The sequence below is a fragment of the Bidens hawaiensis genome, unplaced genomic scaffold, assembly GCF_021521415.1.
Source record: "Bidens hawaiensis isolate Kalapana, Puna unplaced genomic scaffold, B.hawaiensis_p1.1 tig00016156_1, whole genome shotgun sequence".
Taxonomy (NCBI): Eukaryota; Viridiplantae; Streptophyta; class Magnoliopsida; order Asterales; family Asteraceae; genus Bidens; species Bidens hawaiensis.
Window position 1 is genome coordinate 518,601 of NW_027492471.1, and position 20,277 is coordinate 538,877.

Genomic DNA, 20,277 nt, shown 5'->3' on the forward strand with positions numbered 1-20,277 from the left:
ATCAACCTCATTTAAGCAACATGCAATTAGAGATATTATTCAAATGATCTCAAATAGCTCACAATAATCTTCACCGAAATTATACTAAAAAGGAGAGTTGAAAGTTATGAATCACAAAATTAAATTCATCATCTTCCGGTTTTACCAATGGGGTTGTGGATGAAAATGAAGATCTTAAGTACAAGTCCAATTGACGCACACTAAAAGAAATTTTATCGTTTAAATAAAATATTAAAAAAATCTACCAATAAGTTTTTGCCTTTTTGGTTGCGTGAATCATCAATGTTTGTAGCAAGTGTTAGCATTGTTGATAATTGAGTGGCATCTGTACAAACTTTCATAGTCACTTATTTGTCCCACAAGCAACTTGTTGTCACATCTTACGTAACCTTTACTTATTCTAACTTATAATAATAATAATAATAATAATAATAATAATAAGCACCACTACACACCCAATAATATTATGCTCTCTTACCACTTTCCCAACATAACACAAGACACACTCCTTAAACCATGACTGGCGACCAAAGACAAAACTTCATGTACCATGATGTCCTACCATTCGTTGCCATGGTCACCATGGAGTGCACCAACGTTGGACTCAACACCTTGTACAAAGCCGCCACTCTCCGAGGAATGAGTTACCATGTTTTTGTCGTTTATTCCTATGCTGTCGCTGCCCTCTTACTTTTTCCTGCACCCTTCTTCTCCATCAGGTAACTTATTTACTAACCAATTATTATTATTATTGTTGTTATTATTATTATTGGTGCGGAACCGGAGAATGGTCAAGAGGGTCCACTAACCGTGCCACGAGAATTTATTGGATTTTTCTATACATATATAAAATTTGACAGTTTTTAGAAAAAATATGTTTTGACCGGCTTATGATCTGGTAAAGAAGTTCTAATTATGTCACTGTCAGTTACTATAGTAATATTGTTTTGTATATTATTATTATTTATTTGACATTTTTTATAAAAAATATGTTTTGACCGGCTTAAGATAAAGAAGTTCTGGTTCTGTCATTGTCTCTTACTATAATATTGTTTTGTATATTATTGTTATTAATTTATTATTATTTATATATTTTGAGGATGAACAGATCAAGAGTGCTTCCTCCGGTGAATATCTCGATCGTTAGCAAAATCGGCCTTCTTGGGATCATCGGGTAATTTCTTTTTCTTTTTTTGTTTTTAACGAATTTAATCATTAAAATATATATTTTTTTTTACATCAACATAAAAGCTCTTTTAAATTTTGGAGTCATAATATTAATATGCATGATTTATACTCAGGTGTACGTCACAAATCATGGGATACACCGGAATTATTTACAGTTCGCCAACGCTGGCTTCCGCCATCAGCAATCTTGTTCCTGCTTTTACCTTCATCCTTGCAGTCCTTTTCAGGTTTGCTTTATCCTACTACACAAACAATAATTTAAATTTAAATTTAAATTTGTATTGTCATTTGTCACATCTTGAAAATTGAAATTGACCGTGTATAATTGAATTAATTTGTGGGTCCGGATAAAAAGTTTATGCCTAGCCCACTTGCTTAGTTACTTAAAATAATACATATAACAATTCTTTTTTGTGACAATATTGCTTATATACAAACTTATGCAACTTGAAGTAATCAAGTTTACTTTTATTATCTTTTGTGAGAATATTGCTTATCTAGTGTCCAATGATTTAATATAAACATTTTTTTTTAATGTAAAAAACAGGATGGAGACGCTATCTTTTGCGGAAAAAAGTTGTCGCGCAAAGTTAGTGGGCACAGTTGTTTCCGTGACAGGTGCATTTGTTGTCACACTTTACAAAGGACCCAAGCTTATTTGGGGTCAAACGTCGTCGCGGGCTAATTCGCCATCAGTTTTGCATGGTGGTACGCAATCGAATTGGGCTCTTGGTGGGCTTTTTTTGACCTCAGAGTACATATTAGTCCCCTTATGGTACATAGTGCAGGTATAGTTTCACTATTTAGTATTTACTATTTACTACACTAACCGCCTAGTTGTGTCGAGTAGGACAATAATGGGCCGGGTATGTGACCGATTTCATGTGTATCGGGTATACTCGTTTAGTCGTTTATGATCTTACATGTTGAGATTCTCATTAGTCATTACCCGAAACTCGGATTTTATACTCACCCAAAAAATCGACATTAAATATTAAATATTAGTTACACTTCTAGTAATTCTATATTTTCCTTAGTTTGAAGTTTCTAATGTTATAAGAATTTATAATATGTATTCGGTGTGTGTTAATGGGTATGGATCAGTTTAAGGTAGAGGTGCAAAAAAGCTAAGCTCGGGCTCGACCAGGCTTGAGCTCGGCTCGTTTAACTTATGTAGAGCTCGAGCTTGGCTCGCTTCGATCTTTATTTATAAACTCGAGCTCGGCTTGTTTTGTAGTTTTTCAAGCTCGAGCTCGGCTCGTTTAGTATTTATTAATTAACTTTTATATATTTATAATTATCTTTGTGTATTTATTTTCATTATAACTTTATATATATAATAATACATGTAATTTAGTTATTTTTTTCATAAAACTATATATATCAATTAATTATTGTTAAATATATATGTATATATTAATATATATATATATATATATATATATTTATAAAAAATATATAAATGACAAGCTCGTTTAGGGTCGCGAGCTGGCTCAAGCTCGGGCTCGTTTTTTAAACAAGCTTTCTTTTAGGCTTGATCTTGGGCTCGGGCTTGTTTAAGCTCGTCTCGTTCGAACTTTTTCACGAGCCGATCTCGAATAGCTCACGAGCAGCTCGGCTCGTTTGCACCCCTAGTGTAAGGTAATCAAGCTTGTATCATATAAAATACCATACGAGTCAAAAACTCGTGAACATTTTTATAGTTAATCCCATACCCTTCCGTATACTTGAATACACGTCTAATTAGTTGTCCTGGATGTTTCGGGTTTGGGACTTTCTGTAATCCCTAAATAAGACTGATTTGACGCAACTATGTTAAAACATTAATATAACGCGCAGACACAAATCATGAAGGAGTATCCAGCAGAATTAACGGTGGTGTTCTTTTACAACTTTATAGTGAGCCTTTTGGCTGCGGTTGTGGGAGCATTTAGTGAACCGGATTCAAGTGCTTGGAGGATCAAGCCCAATATAGCCTTAGCCTCGATTTTGTGTTCGGTAAGTACCCAAACGAGTCAATATTCACATTTTTCGTAATCGGTTTAGTGGTGTCTAGATATGGATTTTTGGTTTTTTGAGTTATGCAGGGTGTGCTCGGTTCGGGCTTGAACAACAGTGTCCACACGTGGGCTTTGCGCATAAAAGGGCCGTTATTTGTGGCCATGTTTAAACCGTTATCGATTGCTATAGCGGTTGCCATGGGTGTTATGTTCCTCGGGGACGACCTTTATCTTGGAAGGTATTATGAACTTTTAGTTAATCAACTAATCATGATCAAACTTAATGAGGATTATTAACTTTTATATATATATATATATATATATATATATATATTCAGTGTGATTGGAGCAACGATAATATCGATTGGGTTCTACACGGTGATGTGGGGCAAAGCAAACGAGGATGCGACAAAAGATGAAGTTATGAACTCGGATTCGTCTTCATTGCCAAGGTCGCCGTTGTTGCAGTATTACAAGGACGATGAAAATGTGGACGTTGAAAGAAGTTAAATTATAAGGCCGCGTTAACTATATCATCTATATTGTAATGTTCTGGTTGAATGATACTGTTGTAAATATTAATGATTTAACTTTTAAGTGTAAAAATTTGATGCATAATTTGTCCAAAGAGAGTTTATATACAACGGTGCGATCCATGCCTCGACTGCAGCGCCTCGCCTTTTAGTAGTTCGCCTCGACAAGGGCGAGAGCTTCGACATACAGGTCACGCATCAGACCGGATGGTTAAACAAAATATCGAATAAGTAAACACCATGTATAAAGGAACATCAAAGAAACATCGTTCAACAAGCGAATTACAAATACATATTTTATAATGAGAAAACCAGAGGCGTACAAAAAAACCCGAACCCGGAACCGAGTCTAAAGAAACCGGAACCAGGTTTTTACTATCCAAACACGAACCCGGAACCGAGTCTAAAGAAACCGGAACCAGGTTTTTACTATCCAAACACGTACCCGACCCTACCCGTAGAGTACGATAGATTATGCATTTTAGTACCAAAATCTGAACCCGGACCCGATTTGTGCCTAGAAACCGCAATCGGTTCCATACCCGAAACGCAAAAAATACACCGAAAAAGTGCGACCCTTTAAAAAAACTCAATCTATACCGGAAAAATACCCGGGGTTTTTCAATACCTGAAATTAGTACATTCAAATACCGTATTCTAGAATACCCGGTTCTACACCCGACCCCAACCCGATGCATACAACATGGTTTTAGAAACAATACTCGGACCCGAACCTGACCCGGGTATGTCGAATACCCGATTTTCCAATAATCAGTCGTACCCGAACCCAATTCCACACCAGGAACCGGGTATTAGAAAAACCTGATTTGTGCACCACTAGAGAAAACTATATTTTATAAGACTGATGGATATATTAGGTAATAGGTTATGTTGATAAAAGCCCGGACCAAAGAAAGAAGCTCGGTCTTATAGTTACAAACCCGATCGCAAGTCAATGGTTACGAATGAATAAAAACTACTTGACAAGAAACAACAGGAGAATAAAATTTAATAAACTAAACCCAGAAGAAACTCTACATATATCGGTTATAACCAATTCCCAGGTTATGTTTCAGGTGGGCAAACGCTTTTCGCAACAAGTTAAAACACTAACACAGGCCACACTCTGTTAAAACTATTTCAAACCCTATGCATTACAACCATAAACAACACTGCTGGAATATATGCAGGAAGCCGACGCGGTTCCCTCGATAAAACCTCTGAGGGCGGTTTCCAGCCACATTGATTTCCTGCAAATAGCATTATATATATATATATATATATATATATATATATATATATATATATTAAAAATCATATGGTAGTTATCTCACAAAATATACTATTCATGAAATAAACCAATTACTTTTTCACAAGTGTACAAAGCATCTTGAGTTAGTTACAATTTAATTCATTTTAAAGTTTGATTTTAGTATTATTTTATGTTGTCATATTCTATTATTTTCTATTTTTTGGAAGAGTTATTCAACATTATGGCATATTTTATATTATTTCTATAATTAATATTACAGATATTTTATTTTTGAAAATAATATGTTTCTTAAATTTCGAATATACCATTGCAACGTGACCATTTATCTTTACGTGTCGGTATAAGTTTTGTTCGAAACCGATCTAGGTCAAATGTAACATATTTTTAACTTTTTTTTTCACATCGTAATGTACTCTAAATTTTAAATACAGACGCCAATGTTTCTAAATATATATAATGTGCGACCAAAACATATGGTTAAATATATATAAATTATGTTTTTTCACGACAACTTACTTTTGTATAGATACATCCTTATTTCTATCTACGTTTTGATATGAATTTTATTAAAACCAAATATGCCATAAAGCGTAGACAAACTTTTGTAACTTTATGCTTTGTCAACATTTCATTACGCCACGCTGGTTAACGTGTATCAACGCTTCCGTCGCAACGCGCTGGTTATTTACTAGTTTCAATCAAAACACTTGAAAAAACGTAACAATCGACACAAATGAGCAGAAAGAAAAGAAAAGGTTAAAAAAAAACTCACCTGACATTACAACATGTTTCCTACTGCCGATGTGGGCGTTGGTAGCTAAGCCTATTATCACCGTCCCAACCACCATCAGGCTCTTTCCGCTTTGGTGCACCACCACCACTAGCCGCCATTTGGTGAAACATCCTTAACTGCTCATCGGCCCCACCGAGAGGTAACTGCCTCAAAGTGGTTGACACCTTATCATCTCCCGGACCCGTGTTTAGATCCAACCCTTGGCTTCCGCACTTTCTACCATCGGGACCCACATTACTCGAACCGCCAGGTAGACTCATGTAGTAAGGCATTGACACCACACCGTTGGGTCCCACCGAGGGGATAGCTGGGAAACAAATGGGCCCACCACCAGATGACGAAGAATTGACGTAAGCATTTGAAACTGAAGAAAATGTATTTGAAATCGAAGGTAACGAGAAATTGGTCTCGAATGGGAAAGCTGAATATTGATATGGCACGGTAGATGGAAACGCAACCGCTGGAGATGATGATAAAACGGGCCCTCTGAAAATTTCAGGATTGAGTGATGAGGTGGAAGTTACAGGTGTCAACATTCTTTGAGACGGGATTGTAATTGTTGGGTACGAATTGTTTGGTGGAAACCAAGTTGAAAAGTGTCCGGTGTCCATATTATTCATTCTGACATTTGGGACACCGGGCATAAACTGCATACTGTTTTTAGAATAAGTTACCGATTCACCACCAATTTCTTCCGTGCCCGGACCGTTTAGGTCAAAGCCAGATAGCGCTGACCTGGAAGGTTTACTGCTGGTACTGACAGACAAATGGGCAGCCTCAGGAGTCTCCTCGCATGCATTCAGATTAAGATCCAGTCCCGATGATGCATTGTGTGGACCCGCATCATCGGCGCCAACATTCAAGTCAAAGTCAAAGAAAGCACGAGCCGGTTTACTGGTACGGTCATCAAGAACCGGAACGTCTACCTTTCGTGGTTCTGCTGGACGGAATGCACTGGTGGCAGCAGACCCTTTCCAACCAAGCTCGGGCTTACCTCTTGATAAGCTCTTGGAAGGATAAAACGGTCCTTTTGCAGCAGCAGTTACGGTAATCAAACCGGACCAATTTTTATTATTAGAATGTAACGGGCTGGGTGCATGAACACCAGCATTTTCAAATTCATACTGTATCGCATCATCACTAGGAAGAACCTCATTCAGATCAAAGTCCAACTTTACTGCACGGTCTTCAACACAAGTGGCCTCTTTTACAGGGGCTTTATCGTCTTTTTCCATATTTTCATGCACACGTTTACTAACAGATGTCCCGGAATCCATATTTTCACTGGCTTTTTTGTCTTCAGCCTCTTCAGACTTTGGTTTTAACAAAACATCACCACAAGAAGTGGTGGGTACGGGTTGATCGGTTAACCGTGTTTGCACCAATTTTGTTTCATCCTCGTGCACATCTGAAGATGGCAAAGAATCTGTTTCTTCATTGATCTGTCTGGTCTCGGTTTTTACACTTGAGGCGGCTGCATCTAGCGGGCCCACAGTGTTTCTCACCGGTTTAATATCGGCACACTTGTCTTCTTCTACTGAGCTTCTACAGCTAGGCTTTATATTTTTAGCATCGTCCATCAAACCAGCAGGCTTTACCTCAGGTTCCATATTCACTGACCCTGTATCATTATTATGATTATTATTACTACTATTATTATTGTCACCAATAGCCACAACGAGATTACCTTCTTCAGGGGAACATGCAGGTGACACATCAGATCTCGACATTACACCAGCCGCCACGCTGGCAAGAAGCTTTATTCCACCATCATCACCAATTGATGGAGGCACACTAGCTTCAGCAATTTTGGCACAGCTCTCCACCAATGCATTTATAGAACTATAAGAAGGCTCATATAGCTTACTTGACTTTGGTGTAACCCCTGATGCTGAATCACTGCCAAAGGTTGCATCTTTCTTACCATGTTCTCCATCATGGACAATCAGCCCTTCTTTCCCCCGAGACAAATCATTACCCACGTTTGGGCTTGGGCTTGGGCTTGATATAACATTTCCTTGTAAAGAATCAATTTTCCCACTTATTTTTTGATCTTGTTTTGTGGAAGGTACCGGAAGAGAGCCCTTCCCAGGTGCCATAGAGGAATCTTCAGGTGATTCCAAACTGGCGGTTTTTGTAGGACTTCGACCAGTATTTGGCAACCTCACAACGAGACTTGAGCTGTTTCCATTATCTACAGGAGCCACATCAGATACTCTTTCTGTATTATTTCTAACTGGTGATCCCTTTTCAGATGCAAGATTCCGACTCAAATAACCAATTTTTCCAGCTTCCTTTTGAGATCCCGGGACTGCAGACCCATGAAAACCGTTGCCCGGGTTTTTACTTTGAAGATCACTACTAGAAATCTTACTTGCACTTGAAGCCCCGGGCTTTTGATGATCACTAGAGCATGATTGACTATTATTTGGAGATTGACTTGAACTGCAACTTCTTCCCTCTTTAGTAGCTGATGACTGAGACAATTTGCTGGACCCAGGAGATGTTGGTGATTTGGTGATAGGTTCAACTGAGCTTTGTTTTGGTTGTGGAGATTTTAACGGAGGTTGTGAAGTAGAACTCTTGGGACCCGCCTCAGAAGAACTGCCACCAATACGTCTAGTGCCACTAGCATGAGCAGCTTCTAGAGTAATTGGCTTATTTGGAAGAGAACCACTTCTAAGTGTACTAGACTTTGTTTCAATAATATTCATTTCAACTTCAACACGTCTCTTCCATGTGCTGACTAAACTTATGGCTTTCTTTTGAATTTCAGAGTTTTTATGGCTTCTTAAATGATTCACAGACTTCCCAACATTACACGTCTGTAAAGCATGAAGATTCACAGGCAATTTGTCAAGTGCACAAAGTAAAAAAAAGAGAAACTGTTCAACAGATTTATCATTCTCTTTAGGGCTACCGTCACCAATCTTGCCCTTGTGGATTTCTTGAAGCCATTCATCTAAGACTAGCAAGCCTTTGAGTTGAACAAAGCGACTTAAATAATCGAATCTGTCAGTAGCCGATATTACATCAACAAGCATGGTTCTGCAAGCCAAGTCTAGTTTCTTCTCAGTATTCTCGGGTCGCATGAGCTGTACTAGTTTTTCAACTCCACCAATATCAACCAATCCTCCTTTATCAGTAATTTTGGAAATTTCTGTTTTCAATAAATGTCCGGGTCTAACTTGACCAGAATCCGCATCATCACCTTTAGATAAACGCTCACGTTTCACGGATTCTGAATTGTGAACATGCTCTCTCTTCTTACTCTTTGCATGTGATGAAATATTTTGTACATTATCTGAACTAGATTTTAATTGTGCTGGCCCATTTGGACTATTCAAGGGTTTTGGAGACCGGCCTCCAGTCTGCACCGCTCCATGCATATCTCCAAGCGCCGTATCTTAAAAAACTTGCCTATTCTGTATCAAAAAATAATACATAACCAATAAAAATATAATTTAACAAGGTGATACAAAACAAGACAAAGTTGGGGAAATATACCAACGTTAATATAGTTGTCAGTCAACCACGATAAACAATAACTCTCACTGTCAAACACTTGTCTGCATACAAATGAAAAAAATTAGCAACAAAAAAATCATCACTGATCATGTACATCATCATTGTGAAAAGAGTAAAAGAAAACCTTTTTTTGTTGCTTCCAGAGAAGCGATCTCTTTAAATTTTACTTCTTTAGATCAATAAAAAGCCAAATCACAGTTTCATATCGACATAAATTAACTTTTCCTAATTTTAATTCACGAATTTTCCAACAAATGAAAGGATACCTCAGATCGCCAACATTAATTTATTGATCACCCTGCAAGAAATAAACCATATTAAACCAGTGGAAGTTATTTCAACTCGGCTAGAAAAAGAATAAAACCTAAGATAACTAGAGGATCAGTCGACATTATTAATAGCAATATAGCAACATATAGTTGACAAAAATAAATTCATGCACCAAAAAAAATAATAAATAGAGAGAAAAAAAAACAGTTAGATTCAGAAAGCATTTAAATTTACATATAGCAGCAAATATCGATTCTATAAATCGACTGGCCCACCAGCAAATTAAGAATCTTTTAGATTTAAAGCACGTGCACAAAGTATGCAACATGTGAAAAACAATTCACCATCGACACATAACGTGATTAATAATGATTCCCCTAACTTAGCAAATTCAAAAGTCAAACAAAAACGACCGTTGAAAAACAAACAGCAAATGACCATAGAGTGCATCTAATTACAACAGCAAACAATTTACAATCAAAAGAGCTAATAGAGTCATATATAACCACAATAGTATAACAAAACTACATGTTATGTATTGAGCTAGCCAGTGATTACAAACATAACTGTGCCTTTCAAACCATATCGAATATTATTCTAACTTACATTAAATAAAGTTAAGGAAAAAAAACATCAAGATTCAAAAAAAATATAAATTTACATATGACGCGAAAGTCGTTTCTAAAATCAACTGGCCCGCCAGAAAAGAAACGTTCTTATGCATTTATAAATGCATGCTCGTAGTACGCAACATGTGGAAAATGATTCACCCACAACGCATAACGTGACTAATAACGATTCCACCTAACTTAGCATATTTGAAGGCCAAAAAACACTACAGTTGAAAAGCAAACAGCAAACCACCATATTTTTTTTCTAACTATAGCAGCGAACGAATTCAAAGAGCTAATAAAGTCAGATACAGCCACACTACTATAACAAAACTACATCTTATGCATTGAGCTAGCCAGTGAAGAATCGACGACTATAAACCTAACTGTAACTACAAATTGCCAGTCAAACCATATCAAGCATTATTCCAACTTACAAGAACGCTCAAAGCAGATAACACATCATATACAGATAGAAAAAAAAACATCAAGATTCGGAAAGCATATAAATTTACATATGGCGCGAAAGTTGTTTCCAAGATCAACGGTCCCACCAAAAAAGAAACGTTCTTTTGAATTTATAAACGCACGCACGTAGTACGCAAAATGTGAACTAAGAAAGTCAGATACAACCACAATAGTGTAACAAAACTAAGCCTTAGGCATTAAGTGAGTAGGTAAAGAATCGACGACCATAAACCTCATCGTCACTAGAGATTAAATATAGATAGAAAAAAAACATCGAGAATCAGAAAGCATTTAAATTTACATATGGCTCGAAAGTCGTTTCCAAAATCGACTGGCCCACCAGAAAAGAAACGTTCTTTTGAATTTATAAACAGCAACATCTCAAATATGATTCGCTAACAACGCATAACGTGACTAATAAGTAATAACGATTCCGCCTAACTTAGCAAAATCAAAAGCAAACAAAACGACCATTGAAAAAGCAAACAATGGCAGTCAAATCCAAAGAGCTAATAAAGTCAGATACAACCAGAATAGCATAACAAAACAACATCTTATATATCAAACTAGACAGTAAAGAATTGATGACTATAAACCGAAGTACCTAACTGTAACCACAAATTACCATTCAAACCATATCAAGTATCACTCTAACTTACACCAACACTCAAACATGTAACCAATCAATAACTATACATACAATTGTGAATACGTGCACTAATCTACATATGGTGCGATATGTTAACGTGCGCACGTCATGTGAATTCAAACGACCGTTGAAAGAGCAAGACAACAGCGGCAGTCAAATCCAACTAGCTAATAAAGTCAGATACTACCACAACAGTATAACAAAACTACATCTTAATCGTGATAGCCAGTGAACAATCAACAACTAAAAAGCTAACCGTAACTACAAAGTACCATTCAAATCATATCAAATATTACTCAAACTTACAACAACACTCAAACAGGTAACCAATCAATAACTATACATACAATTATAACCATGTGCAACAATACACACTGAAATAATAATAATAACAATATTAATACCGAAGGAAGCCGATAAACCTAAGTACCTAACCGTAATTACAAATTATCATTCAAATCATACCAAGTATCATTCTATGATTCCAACATACAACAAAACTCAAATAGGTAACCTATCAATAACTACAGATACAATTACAAACATATGCAACAATACACACTAAAACAATAACAATAATAATAATAAAACCGAAGGAAGACACTAGGACCAGGCACCGGCTAAACCGCAGCTTTCTTCTCTCAATAACCAAATCAAGTATCACTCTAACTTACACCAACACTCAAATACATAACCTATCAATAACTACACATATACAATTACAAACATATGCAACAATACACACTGAAATAATAATAATAATAATATCAATACCGAAGGAAGCCGATAAACCTAAGTACCTAACCGTAACTACAAATTACCATTAAAATCATATCAAAAATTACTCTAACTTACAACAGCACTTAAACAGGTAACCAATCAATAACTACACATACAATTATAACCATGTGCAACAATACACACTAAAATAATAATAATAATAATAATATCAATACCGAAGGAAGCCGATAGACCTAAGTACCTAACCGTAACTACAAATTACCATTCAAATCATACCAAGTATCAATCTATGATTCCAACATACAACACTCAAACAGGCAACCAATCAATAACTACACATACAATTATACACATGTGCAACAATACACCCTAAAACAATAACAATAATAATATCAATACCAAAGGAAGACAATAGGACCAGGCACCGACAATACCGCAGCTTTCTTCTCTCAATAACCAAATCAAGTGCCACTCTAACTTACACCAACACTCAAACAGGTAACCTATCAATAACTACACATACAATTACAAACATATGCAACAATAGTAATACACACTAAAACAATAACAATAATAATATCAATACCGAAGAAACACAATAGAACCAGGCACCGATGAAACCGCACTCTCAATAACCAAATCAAGTATCACTCTAACTTACACCAACACTCAAAACAAGTAACCAATCAATAACTACACATATACAATTATAAACATGTACACACTAATACACACTAAAACAATAACAACAACAACAACAATAATAATAATAATACCAAAAAAAGAAGAAAAAATCGGGCACATACGTCACCAATGAAACAATCAACCGAGCAGCCAATCAATAACTACACATACAATTATACACATGCAACAATACACACTAAAACAATAACAATAATAATATCAATACCAATAGGACCAGGCACCGACAAAACCGCAGCTTTCTTCTCTCAATAAAGAAATCAAGTATCACTCTAACTTACACCAACACTCAAAACAAGTAACCAATCAATAACTACACATATACAATTATAAACATGTACACTAATACACACTAAAACAATAACAACAACAACAACAATAATAATAATATTAATACCGAAGGAACACGATAGGACCAGGCACCAACGAAACCGCAGCTTTCTTCTCTCAATAACCAAATCAAGTATCACTCAAACATGTAACCTATCAATAACTACACATATACAACTATAAACATGTACACTAATACCCACTAAAACAATAACAACAACAACAACAATAATAATAATAATAATAATACCGAAAAAGACGAAAGGACCGGGCACATACGCCACCAATCAACCGAGCAGCCAATTATCCGATCCCCTTTCCTAATAAGTAAACCCTAGGTGAAATGAATGATATAATAACCGCATCAATAGGTACAGATCGGTGATTGAAGAATGGATAGGTTGATATAGATAATAAACTTAAATGAGGAATTGATGAAATTAGGGCTTGGAAAGATATAGTATAGATACAGGATTAGGTGAAGGTAGAATTGAGGTAATTGAATAGATCTAGCTGTGTGTGTGAATATATATATATATATGTGTATATATATGTGAGGTGAGAGTCAATCGGAGAGATTTGTCGCCGGAGTTACAGCCGTCAGAGAGATGAGTTACGAGAGAGAGAGACGGGTTTGTATCGTGAAATGACGAAGGTGTTTTAGGCTATTAACATAAGCTCAAAACAAAATTATTATTATTATTATTATTATTATTATTATTATTTTGTTTAATAAGTTGTGTAAATATTAGAGGTGTACAAATCGGCTTTTTCTAAAACTGATTTTGAGTATGGAAGCGGGTTTGAATATGATAGGGTATTGGTAATACAAGTTAGGTATAGAACCGGGTATTCAAAAACCTGGTATTTGAAAAACCCTATTTTCGAGTTCTTTTCAGCTTTGTTTCAGGTATTTTTCGGATACAGATTGAGTTTTTTAAGAGATTGCATTTTTTGGGGGGTATTGGAAAACCCAGTTTTGGTTTTCTGGTATTCCCGAGTACAAATTGGGTCCGGTTTCGTGTATGGGTTTTGGTACTAAAATGCATACTGTATCCGCAGGGGCGTAGGCAACTTTAGGGGAACGGGTTCGGCCGAACCCGTACAAAATTTTGTTTTAGTGTTATATATTAGTGTATAGAAAACCCAAATCTATCGGTCGTCCGTCCCTCGAAATTTTCCAAACCCGTAGGAAAACATTTCTGGCTACGCCACTACTCTATTCATACCATAAAGGTTAACAGGGTACAGGCCCGGGTAGTAAAAACCGGGTATAAAAAAACACAGTTCCGGGTTCTTTTCGAGTCTGGTTTCGGTTTTTTTTTTTCATCTCTAGTATATATTGGCTTTACATTTATGTTGATTGTGTAAAAAAGGAAAAATGCAAGAGGATATGTGTTTTACCTAAAGAAAATTGAGAGCTTTAATCTCATGCATCAGCTTTAAAGTAGACATGTTAGCATCGTTAAATACTTTCTCATTTGGGTTTCACCAAATCAACCAACAAGGACGACTCTAAGTTTCATTTTTGCGACTCGGAAATGCAAGTGAATCGATAATGGATGCCATATACAAAAGACAAAAATAAGGGCGCAAACGAGAATCGGCCGTCCACGCATATTTAGCCAAAGAACATGTGATAAACAAAGGTTTCACATCTAGTTTGCCAAACAACAGGTGACAAACAAATGTTCAATATAATATAGACCGTAACGGGATATTACCACCATGTGATAATGTTTTTAGAAAGACGTAAATTTTGAAAAGTTTAAGAACATTAGGTTAAGAAACGTATATTGGTTTTTATAGTATTAACCCTAAATATGTATTGTTGTTGGTAAAAGGTCAAAAAGTGAATTACGTCAATCGTCCATATGATAAGCCAAAATTTCGTATTCAATCTTTATGTGTGAGAAGTTACATTTATTACAATCCGCAACAGTATCTCCAAGAAAAGATAATTAGAGTAAGAGAGACCTAAAACAAATACAATATTACTTATATAGGGTGAGGTTACTGTATAATAATTGTTTAACGTACGATAGGTACGCGAGACGCTTAAAGGCAAAAACAAAAACGCTCAAAAGCAAAAATTTATAAAACGCTCAACCAAAACTAAAACGCTCAGCCAAAAAACTAAAACGCTCAGCCAAATACCTAAAACGCTCAAAAACGGTTTCCGTGAAAAAAAAAGTAAAAAAATGATCGATTAACGATCCAAAACTGTTTTTCTCGGTGAACCAATGATTAATTGGTATGTATTGACGATTCCGAGATGTTGAGATGTGATCTCATGGATCGATTTCGTGAATATAGGGTATTTGCGTACATATTGTACGTTAAGGTATTATTGTATTATATATTTTCTCATTACTTCTAACCTTCATGCATTAATGATTCTTATCCGGTTTAACATAGTAGAGATGTATATGATATCTCTACCTTTACATATATAGATATAGACTTTTGGGGTGATCATTACTCGCTTAGCAAGACGTTGTAACAATAATGTCTACCGGTTTAGAGAGACATTTATAGTAAAAGAACTTATTGATCAAGAATCGAGAAGTAGACTAAAGCGTGTTTTATAAAAGCTTGTTTTATTTTATAAAGAAGCTCTTAGGTTACAACAAAACATTAAAGCATGTTCTTCCCATCTAGGTCTCTACCTACATCTATTCCTAACTATTTCAACATTCAATCCATGTGCAATATCAAAAGCATTAAACAACTATATTGTTGTTTGTTGACCTCTCATAAATGGTATAAAAAAAAGATATAATAAATAAAAAAAATTGTATCTTGTGAATCCACCTTTTTAGTAATATTTTGTTTTCTTGTTATAGTAGCACTACACACCACTTTATGTATGTCAATTGTCAAATCTAAAAAAAAACAAAAAAAAATAAAATTAATATGCACTTCCATTTCCTAAAGTATGCTAGAAAACTATTGTGTAATCAAGTATTACTAGAAAATGTTAATGATTACACAATGCCAAACTTATTATATTTATAAATTAAGTATTGTGGAAAGGGGTTAGTTAATGAAAAGTGTCCGTCACTGTGACGCATGTGAAGTGGGATTAACTAACTGAGCTCTCAAAGGGTGTAATGCATTAACAAAAAAAAATAGTTATTTTTTAATAGTATTTTGATAAGTTGGATTTTTAGTTGGTCTCACCATCAAATACCGTTCATCTCGTTACTTCAATAGAGCCTAGGTGTGCATCATTACCTTTAGCGCCTCCATAACTTCACGTGTAATGGTTTTTGGACCTCAAAAATGATGATGTGGACAAGAATGAAGTCCCTTTGTATCCATAACACATGGTCTAATATGCAATATCCTCGCGAACAAAAGGTCTGGTTTCCTAAGCAAATGTGAATGAAACATATTCATGCATACATGGTCATGCGTCGTGAAATGAACTATGAACTGCTTTTAATGAAGAACGAAATAACAAAGGTTTCATAAATTGGTGTGTTCATGGTTCGAAGACTGGATTGAAACCGACACGAACTAAAATCCCAACCTTTGAACCAAACCCGTTTGAGGCAATCAAGCGGCTTGGAATATCCTCCCTAATTGAGCTAACCATGGAAAGAGATAATTACAAGTAATAGAGACTAAATATATAGCAAGTATCATCTAATAGACAGGAGCGTAAAGGGATATGGGTTCAGGCCGTTCAGCCAAGCCCGTACCAATCTTTTTTAGCGTCATATATTCGTGTATTTCGACATCTCACACATAGCAATTTCAACATCAAACCCGTAGAAGCCTTTATACCGAACCCTTAGAAACCTTGACCACGAACCTTACACACAATTTAATTTAAAAAAAAAATACTAACTTGATAGGCCCATAATAAGATTTTTGCTATTTTTATTATGTGACTCAACCCGATCCACTTAACCGGACCAAACACAAAAAAACCTTGATAGAAAATTAGTCGTTCGTCCAAAATCTCCGAACCCGAAGGAAAAAATATCATGGCTACGCCACCGCTAATAGAGTTATTATATGGCAAGCATTTGATTGCATTTCCGAGACAAAACCCAAGACCGAAACTCGTTACGTTTACACACAGCTTTGATCCAAGCTTGAAGACCAAAACAGCAGATGATTCTTGCCTGTAAGCAATGTGCAATGTATAATTTGCGGTTGCGTTTTGCGGGTATTTGTTAAATCTGTTTAAATCTACATGAATATTATTTTAGTGAGAAATATATTTTTCTGTAAGATACTAAAATGTCATATTTTTTCTGTAAGACATAAATTTCAAGCAACAACTCAACCCTATGCATTACAACCAAGAAAGTTTGTCATAAACAAAGAGTAAAACCTCTTTCCAGACAGATTGAGTAAACCTATATTTCAAGAAACCCATGAACCACAACACCCACTTTGCTTTTCGGGTTTCCAGAAAGATCGATTTCCTGCAAAAAAAAAATCATATAAACGCCATGAGAAAATAGGGTTAAGTTATTCTACAAAAGGAAACAAAAATGAGAAGAATGAGAAAGATTTGTAGCCACACAAATAAAACCCCTAAAAAAATTAAAATAAAAAATCATAACTCAAATTTTAATAAAAAAAAAAGTAAAAATACAAAAATGTTTCCACCGTCTTTCTCGTTCTCATAAAAAAAACACAATGGTAAGTGAAAAAAGTCGTGTCTTTTTGTTTAAAATTGTGTTTGTGTTTGTTTTCGTCATTCATTGTGTCTTTTTCCTTGACATTGTGTCTATTTCTTTATATTGTGTTATATTAATCAACATTGTGCTATATTTTGTTCGGACATTGTGTTATATTTTGCGATCTATTGTGTCTTTTTTTAGTTATAATTGTGTCTTTTGTTCATTTTCGTCATTGTGTCTTTGATCTTGGCATTGTCTTTTCGTCAAAATTTTTTAATTTTTTTGTATTTTATTATTATTATTATTATTTTTGAATGAGAATGATGGCGGAAACATTTTAGTTTTTAAATTTTTTTCGTTTTTTATTTATATTTTGAGTTATAATTTTTATAGCCCTGCTTGTGGTGCGCACATATGATGTATATATGTGTGAACCCTCGGGTGGGCAAAAGTGAAATTGCACTAATTTTGACGTTATTTTACTAATCTCGTGAAAATAACGTTAAAAGTGACGGACGGTTAATCAGGCATCATGTAGTGGCGTTGATAGCCGAAAGACAAGGGTACATGCACCGATCAGCCGGTGTCCCGATGATTGAGTGCTATGTGCCTATGTCCAAGGCTTGATGCAAAACTACTATCGAGCCGGGGGTCTCACCGAAAGCAGCCTCTCTATCCTTATAGGGTAGAGGTAAGGCTGTCTACATCTTACCCTCCTCAGACCCTACCATAGCTTTGCTATTGTTGGATATACTGAGTACGATGATGATGATGAGTTATAATTTTTATCTCACATTTCTAATTTTTATCTCCCTTTGTATTTTAACTTTACCCTGAGAAATAAACCAAATCAACCGACCCAAAGCGAAATAACAGAAAAAGACTCACCAGGCGTTACAAGAACGTTGTTCTAACTGCCGATGTGGATGTTTGTAGCTAATCCTATTAATATTATCACCATCCCAACCGCCATCGGGTTCTTTCCTCTTTGACGCGCCACCACCACTAGCCGCCAGTTGTTGAAACATCCTTAACTGCTCCTCGGGCCCACCAAGAGGTAACTGTCTTAAAGTGGTTGCCACCTTATCATCTCCAGGACCTGCATTTAAATCCAAAGTTTGGCTTCCCCATTTACTACCATCGGGACCAACATGACTCGAACCGCCAGGTATACTCATATAATAAGGCACTGACACCACACCGTTGGGTCCCACCGAGGGAATAGTCGGAAGACAGATCGGTCCACCACCGGATGACGAAGAATCCACGTAAGCATTTGGAACCGAAGAAAACGTATTTGAAACCGAAGGTATCGAGAAACCGGTCTCGAATGGGAAAGCTGAGAATTGAAAGGGCATGATGGAAGAATATGCTATTGCTGGAGATGATGATAAAACGGGGCCCCTGAATATTTCGGGATTTAGTGATGAGCTGGAAGTGACAGGTGTCAACATGCTTTGAGACGGGATTGTCATTGCTGGGTACGAATTGTTTGGTGGAAACCAAGTTGAAAAGTTTCCGGTGTCCATATTATTCATTCTGACATTAGGCACACCGGGCATAAACTGCATACTGTTTTTGGAATAAGTTACCGATTCACCACCGATTTCTTCCATACCCGGACCATTTAGGTCAAACCCAGGTAGAGTTGACCTGGAAGGTCTATTGCTGGTTCTGACAGACAACTGGACAGCCTCGGAAGTCGCCCCACACGCATTCAAATCAAGGTCAAATCCTGATGGTGCATTTTGTTCACCGGCATCATCAACTCCAACATTTAAGTCAAAGTCAAACAGAGCTTGGGTCGGTTTACTGGCACGATTATCTGGAGCAGGAACGTCTACCTTTCGTGGTTCTGCTGGACGGAATTCAAAGCTCGGGCTTACCTCGTGAGAGGCTCTCGGAAGGGTAAAACGGTCCTTTTGCAGGAGCAGCTACAGTAACCAAAATTGGCCCGTTTTTATTATTAGAAGATAACGGGCTGGGTGCATGAACACCAGCATTTTCAGCCTCACATTGTACTACATCATCACTAGGAAAAACTTCATTTAGATCAAAGTCTAACTTTACTGTACGATCTTCAACACAACTGGCCTCTGTTTCACATGCTCTTACTTCTTGCACTGCGACCACAGGGGCTTTATCGTCTATTTCCATATTTTCATGAGGCTTCTCATCAGTCTCTTCAGACTTTGGTGCTAACTCAACATCACCACAAGAAGTGGTGGCCACTGGCTGTTCAGTTAACCGTTTGTGCACCAATTTCTTCTCATCCTCATGCATATCTGAAGATGAACAAGAAGCTGGATCTTCATTGATCTGTGTGGTCTCGAGTTTTACACTAATAGCAGCTGCATCAAGCGGGCCCGCCGCGCTTCTAACCGGTTTATCATCAAGGCACTTGTCTTCTTCTCGTGGCCCCCTGCTATCAGGTTTCATATTTTTAGCATCTTCTACCAACTCAGCAGGTTTTAGCTCAGATGCCATATTCACCAACCCTGTATTATTATTATCCAACATGACATGACCATTAGCCACACTGGTATTA

At 36.4% G+C, this 20,277-nt stretch overlaps 2 protein-coding genes across 3 annotated transcripts; one reads left to right on the top strand and one right to left on the bottom strand.

Annotated features, from left to right (window-relative positions):
- The first annotated feature begins 414 nt into the window (after positions 1-414).
- On the top strand, positions 415-3,785 carry LOC143550749 (WAT1-related protein At3g28050-like). Its single transcript, XM_077041345.1, has 7 exons — positions 415-719; positions 1,109-1,174; positions 1,302-1,415; positions 1,736-1,976; positions 3,028-3,186; positions 3,276-3,427; positions 3,527-3,785. The coding sequence occupies exons 1-7, from the start codon at positions 517-519 to the stop codon at positions 3,696-3,698; spliced, it is 1,107 nt and encodes a 368-aa protein (XP_076897460.1). The 5' UTR covers positions 415-516; the 3' UTR covers positions 3,699-3,785.
- Positions 3,786-4,714: 929 nt separating this feature from the next.
- LOC143550755 (uncharacterized) lies at positions 4,715-13,723 on the bottom strand. 2 transcript variants are annotated; one of them, XM_077041350.1, is made up of 6 exons: positions 13,557-13,723; positions 9,440-9,613; positions 9,299-9,356; positions 7,475-9,212; positions 5,767-7,408; positions 4,715-4,971 (listed from the first exon to the last, which is right to left on the bottom strand). In XM_077041350.1, the coding sequence occupies exons 4-5, from the start codon at positions 9,174-9,176 to the stop codon at positions 5,787-5,789; spliced, it is 3,324 nt and encodes a 1,107-aa protein (XP_076897465.1). In that variant the 5' UTR covers positions 9,177-9,212; positions 9,299-9,356; positions 9,440-9,613; positions 13,557-13,723; the 3' UTR covers positions 4,715-4,971; positions 5,767-5,786. The 2 variants fall into 2 exon arrangements, with proteins under 2 accessions (XP_076897465.1, XP_076897464.1); XM_077041349.1 differs by having other exon boundaries at positions 9,295-9,356.
- Positions 13,724-20,277: the final 6,554 nt, after the last annotated feature.

What these genes read in the sequence shown, in the direction of transcription:
- LOC143550749 (XM_077041345.1), top strand. Translation starts at nt 517, where the DNA reads ATGACTGGCGACCAAAGACAAAACTTCATGTACCATGATGTCCTACCA. An exon ending in GCACCCTTCTTCTCCATCAG is followed by an intron (nt 720 to 1,108) that starts GTAACTTATTTA and finishes GAGGATGAACAG; the next exon opens with ATCAAGAGTGCTTCCTCCGG. An exon ending in ATCCTTGCAGTCCTTTTCAG is followed by an intron (nt 1,416 to 1,735) that starts GTTTGCTTTATC and finishes TGTAAAAAACAG; the next exon opens with GATGGAGACGCTATCTTTTG.
- LOC143550755 (XM_077041350.1), bottom strand. Translation starts at nt 9,176, where the DNA reads ATGCATGGAGCGGTGCAGACTGGAGGCCGGTCTCCAAAACCCTTGAAT. An exon ending in TGCATGTTCCCCTGAAGAAG is followed by an intron (nt 7,409 to 7,474) that starts GTAATCTCGTTG and finishes ATAATGATACAG; the next exon opens with GGTCAGTGAATATGGAACCT.